Genomic DNA, 5,614 nt, shown 5'->3' with positions numbered 1-5,614 from the left:
TTATCCCCCTTTCTTCTTTTTTATGTCTGTTACTCTCTTGTAACACCTATAATCTTCTGGCGCTCATATGACCTTATGCAGTTGCGAGTGCCGTAAAACCTCTACTAAAACTAAACGTAACTGATTCTTTGGAGGTCTCCTGTTTTGTCATTTTTAAGACTTCCCCGCTCTCTCTCTCTCTCTCTCTCTCTCTCTCTCTCTCTCTCTCTCTTTTTAGATAAAGGTCATTTATCTTTCATGTGATTTTTCTCTCTCTTTCCCCCAGGTTGATACTGTGAAGCGACTTGTGATAAGAAAGCTACCCAAAATTCTAGCCATTCAGCTGAAACGCTTTGACTATGACTGGGAACGGTAAGAGTCCTGTGTGTCGATCAAGGGTTTTTGGAATAGAAATTGTGACATTTTGTAGGGAAATTACACGTTACAGACTGACAATGGAAGCTAAAGGATGACCAAAGTGTTCTTCGCAATGAAAAAAATGAGTGCTTAATTTGCTTAATCAAAAAACTCTATAACCATGTTGACGTATCCGGAAAAGGCGGAAATGATTGTGTCTACTTTTACCTTCTGGAAGAAAATCAACATTTTGTTTGTTCAACCGAAAAGGGCTAAGTTGTTCGAGTTTTCAAGAAGAATTTTTGCAAAACGGAAAAGAGGGTTCCAGCCTCACACAGTGTAGATACAACGTGGAAGACCACAAGAACTTATAACTTGTCTTGTTTTGGGGAAATTGACGGAAGTGGAAATGGACATTATTGTCATTAGTGGATCACATTATCACTACCAGATCTCTCATGCCGAAATGTAAAGTTTTTTTTTACTGTTACAAATGTTATGCTTGTGTTGTTTTCTTTGGTGAGCATGACTTTTCTAGTGGTAAAATTCCTCATTATTTCATTGTTTCTCATTTGTTTAGCTTCTGTTTTGTAATCTATTCCATTAATGTGTGTGTAGTTTCCCACGCTCAGTTGGGAGTGTCTCTGTATGATATGTGTGTCTCCTTAGTGTCTCCCTCGTCCCACACGTGCCTCCAGTGTGTGGGATCTGGTGACTCAGTAGGGACAGTGTACCGCTCGAAGTCGTGAGACTCTCTGACTGCAGATATGTCTTTGAGTTCGAACTCCTTCGTACATGTGTGATAGTTGAGGTGTTTTTAAGACTTACTGTGGAATAAGTTGAAGAAAAATAAGACAATTTTTGTTCAGAGGTACTGATTTTCCATGTATATCCAGGGTTTTAGAATTATCTGGATATTGCACCATGTTTAGCAGTAATTTTGATTCTTGATTCAGAAAGTATTAAACAAAATGATTTATGCATAGTCCCCTCACACCTGTTTCCATGGAGTCTGAAAAGTAAACAATTTTTGCATAGACAGCTGTATATTATTTTAACCCCCTGGGGCGGTACTACTGACTGAAGTGTCTTATGCACAGTAGAATTATAAATGGGCTGACTCATCAATGTCATGCTAATAACTTCCTGAACTGCAACAGGAACTGCTGCTTTTTTCTTTCCTAATTTTTACTATTGTCATTTTTTCCTTTACTTCTTTTGTATGTTTGTCACACTCTTGTGACCCACTACTTTCGGGGTCCCTTGATAGTTGAAGCAGACCTTGTGCTGTTGAGGTTAGAGAGGTGAGCAGAGTAAGTCTGATTCCCTGAAAGGACTTCTCTGTTGACACCCACCCCTTGAGGCTCGTATGACCTTATGCAGTTAGTTGCGAGCGTCGTAAAACCTGAACTAAAACTAAAAGCGCTGAAAATCCTCTACTAAAAACTAAAACAAATGATTTTTGTCCTAGTTTTCTCCCTCTGTAAAGCGACCTGTGTCAGTAGATAGTGCTGTAAGTAACTGCTGCTGCGTTAGTGATATGGCTGGCTGTCCTCATTTAGAAGTTCCCCAATATTTACTGTCTTTTTTCTCTGCCCAGAATGCCGAAGTGGAGAAAATTTCTCTGATAAGCACAGAGCTCGCCTCCAAGTTCCTGTTCAATGTCGGGTTCAAGACGAAGAAATCTCTCAGGTACGTTTGGCTTTACTCTGTGCTCACTTGTTTTTTTTATAGTTTTATCAGAATTTTTGTTACTGTCATTGGGTTTACGAGCCTTTAGATTGAGGAAATTTGAAGTTATCTCCATTAGTGTACGATTCTGTTTATTGACCTTGTTGTTGTGTTGTATCCAGGGATGCCACTTTTCCGCTTTTTCCGGTATTTCCAGTATTTTGATCCCGATCCGCTGTTCCGTTATTGAGATCGAGATAGAATCTATAGTTGGGAAGAAAAAAAAACCCCTCACACCCAAGTTCACAACAACTTGCGCCAAATGTTCAAATAACAGAAAAAAGAAGACTCTCTATGTACACCCATTGCTTATGTTTGTTTGTCATTTCTCTCTATGTTCACCCTTTGGGTTTCAAATTGATATTCATATGTTAGCGAAAGCGTGGCGTGTGGATTTTTATCTATTTTCAAAAAAGTTGAGTGGCATCCCTGTGTATCATCCTTGTCATTCCCTTATCAACTGAAGTAATCATCGGGGGTGTCCAGATAAATTCCTTGTCCAAAATAAAAGACAATTTGTGGCAACGTTTTACAGTTTTGATTTTTTTGTATTATTTTTTTGACAAAATAGGTTCAAAAGAAAGTTTTTGCTTTGTATGCCGTGGTGTCCTTTCCATGTGTACTCCCTGTGATGCCGCGGTGGGGTGGGTAATCCTGGTGACCAGGGTGGAGGGATGCTGGAAACAGAGAAAAGGAGAAGACAGAAAGTTGTTACCGCTGCACTGAGTGGTTCACTTTTACCGATTTTTCTCTCCTCCAGTGGGTGGTTAGTGGGTGCTCTGGTGTGGTTTGCTTCTTTCCTATCAAACATCTATCGTCTTTATCTCCCCTCCTTCTATTGTGTGTTTATTACTCTCTTGTAACACCTCTAATCTTCAGCACTTGTATGACCTTATTGTGTTGCAAGTGCCGTAAAACTTTTACTAAAACTAAACTCTACTTTCTGTCCTCCAGGGGCCCAGCAGGGGAGTGGTCGGAGGCCCTCCACATCCACCTGCGCACCAGCAAAAACGTCCGTTCCTGGTTCGCTTTCCACGTCATTTTCAAAAACCCGAACATTCTGACGGAGTATTTATTGGAGTGCCCGTCATCAGAGGTAGGCAGTGTTTGTTTGTTTGTTTGTTTGTTTTTTCGGGTCCCGTGTCCTGATTTTGATGCCCATATTTGTAGGTTACGTAAAAATGTATTGACGTTGTGCAAATTGTCAAGTTTTCTAGAAGAAAAAAAAACCGAAACAAGAAAAAGGGTAATTGTTTAGTCGGTGAGGGTGATCATGATGATGATTATTTATGGTGACGATGATGATGCTGTGATGATGGAAATGTGCATATTAGTCTTAGTGTTAAGTGGTTGTTTTGTTTTGTAAGGTGCTTACTCTAGATCCCCGCCAGGCTGTCCTGGGGGGCAGGACACAACCCTCATTCCCAACTCCTCGCATAGAGTGACCGAAAATTTGGAAATAATTCGTCATCTTCATCCCTAGCATTTAATAAAAGTATGCGGAAAAATCACCTGGGGGCCGCTTCTAAATGATGACATTGTTAGTGTGTTTGTTACCCCACGTCTATGCTATCATATTTTCACAACAGTGAAAGGAGTGTGACCAATAACCTTTGTACTATTGTTCATAGTCAATTCATTCGGTATGGACAGATTGCTTTATGGGAAGAGAACACACTTTTTTTTCTTCTCATTTATGGATGAAGAAAATGAGCCCAATCCTGAAAAATAGAAACATCTCAATGAACACCAAAATGAAAATCCTGAAATACTATGTTTGGTCAACCCTTCTATATGGCTGTGAATGCTGGACAATCACTAAAGACAGTGAAAATAAAATAGAAGCAACAGAAATGTGGTTTCTTAGGAGACTGCTAAGAGTATCATGGAAGGAAAGGAAATCAAATGAGGTAGTGCTTGATGAAGCCCACGTGGGACGCTCACAGTCAAAAACAATCAGGAAACGACAAATGCAATTTTTGGGACACCTGAATAGTTTTAAGGGTCTTGAACATCTAGCTCTCACTGGCAAAATTGAGGGCAAGCGAGGCAGGGGTAGGCCCAGTAAAACATACTTAGGGAACCTAAACAAATGGGTAACGGGGAAAGATCAGGGAAACGTAGCTTTTTTGAGAGCATCAGAGCAAAGGAATGAATGGAAAACCATGATCGCCAATGTCTGTCTGTCGCAGATTTGGCACTGGATGATGATGATGATGATGGATGTGGTTCAGTGACAAATTTGCTACATTGTTGGAATGAGCTGTACATTTTTTTGCCCAATGGGTGTATTTGCAATTGGAATGTTTGTTTCAGTGATTAATAAAACGTATCTGTAAATAAATGGGAAAAGTTTTTATAAGCGTTGAGAAAACTAATTCTAATTTTATTTTAAAACTGAAATAAATTTGAGATCAATTTAGTATCAGTCATAGTTTTGTTTGTGAATTTGCAATAAAAAAAAAAATTAAAAAAATTAATGATGCTTTTGTTAAAACAAAAAGAAAAGAAAGATTTATTTATTTCTAAAGGAGGGATGAAGGAAGAGTATCGATGTAGAGAAAAAATTTATAGGTTTGTGCATGCGTGCGTTATTCACAGACTCATGACTGGTTCATATGTCCTCAGGTGCGGGTGACGTTTGTCAAGATTTTTGTGATACTTACCAGCCTGACCCTGACAGACGGGCCGTGCCCCACCATTTCCACTGTGGCAGGTGAGAGAGAAAGGGGGGTGTTGTGTGTGTGTGCGTGTGGCAGGTGAGAGGGGGAGGGGGCTGTTGTGTGTGTGTGGCAGGTGAGAGAGATAGGGGGAGAGGGGGGGGGCGTGTTGTGTGTGTGTGTTGTGTCTTTGAAAAAAGGCACTTTACACAAATTTTCCTCACTTCACCCAGGTGGGAATGGGAACCCAGCTATGGACAGTGAAAGATTTTGTTAGTTTAGCAGTGTTCGAAGGCTTAATTAGCTGCTTGCACTGTATGCTTCCCAGGAAGCTGAGAATGTTTCGGAGTGTTCTATGGTCTGCTGGGGTAATAATATAGTGTAAAGTGCATAGAGCCTGCTGCGAGTGGGGGGATTATACGCTATACAAATACTATTTATTAATATTATATGCCTTCATTTATTTAAGAAAAAAATATTGGCTTGTTTTTCTGTTGTGATGGCCTGTAGGAAAAACAAAAGAAAAACAAGTTTGGAAATCTGCTCTTTGAAATGTTGATTTGTAGTCATTTGGGTGAAATACATTCGTGGGAAAATAGTTGAAGATTGAGACTGTAACACTTTTATTTCCTTTCCTATTTTCTCTCTCTCATTGATAAAGGTATGTGTGATTGAGGGAATCTTTTCTCTCACTCTTTGATAAAGGTGTGTGTGATTGTCAGAATCTTTTCTCTCACTCATTGATAAAGGTGTGTGTGATTGTCAGAATCTTTTCTCTCACTCATTGATAAAGGTGTGTGTGCAATTGTGAGAATCTTTTCTCTCACTCATTGATAAAGGTGTGTGCAATTTTGAGAATCTTTTCTCTCTCTCTTTGATAAAGGTGT

At 39.6% G+C, this 5,614-nt stretch overlaps 1 protein-coding gene across 1 annotated transcript in view; it reads left to right on the top strand.

Moving 5' to 3' along the window:
* The window catches only part of LOC101857458 (probable ubiquitin carboxyl-terminal hydrolase FAF-X), a gene marked incomplete at its 3' end in the record, with an annotated part of 54,134 nt that overhangs the window by 40,108 nt on the left and 8,412 nt on the right, over positions 1-5,614 (top strand). The window contains 3 exon segments of the mRNA XM_013090084.2: positions 1,937-2,028; positions 3,022-3,163; positions 4,696-4,783. Coding sequence (XP_012945538.1) covers positions 1,937-2,028; positions 3,022-3,163; positions 4,696-4,783 — 322 coding nt within the window.

This window comes from Aplysia californica, unplaced genomic scaffold, assembly GCF_000002075.1.
Source record: "Aplysia californica isolate F4 #8 unplaced genomic scaffold, AplCal3.0 scaffold01136, whole genome shotgun sequence".
NCBI lineage: Eukaryota > Metazoa > Mollusca > Gastropoda > Aplysiida > Aplysiidae > Aplysia > Aplysia californica.
This window is presented reverse-complemented; position numbering and strand designations above follow the sequence as displayed.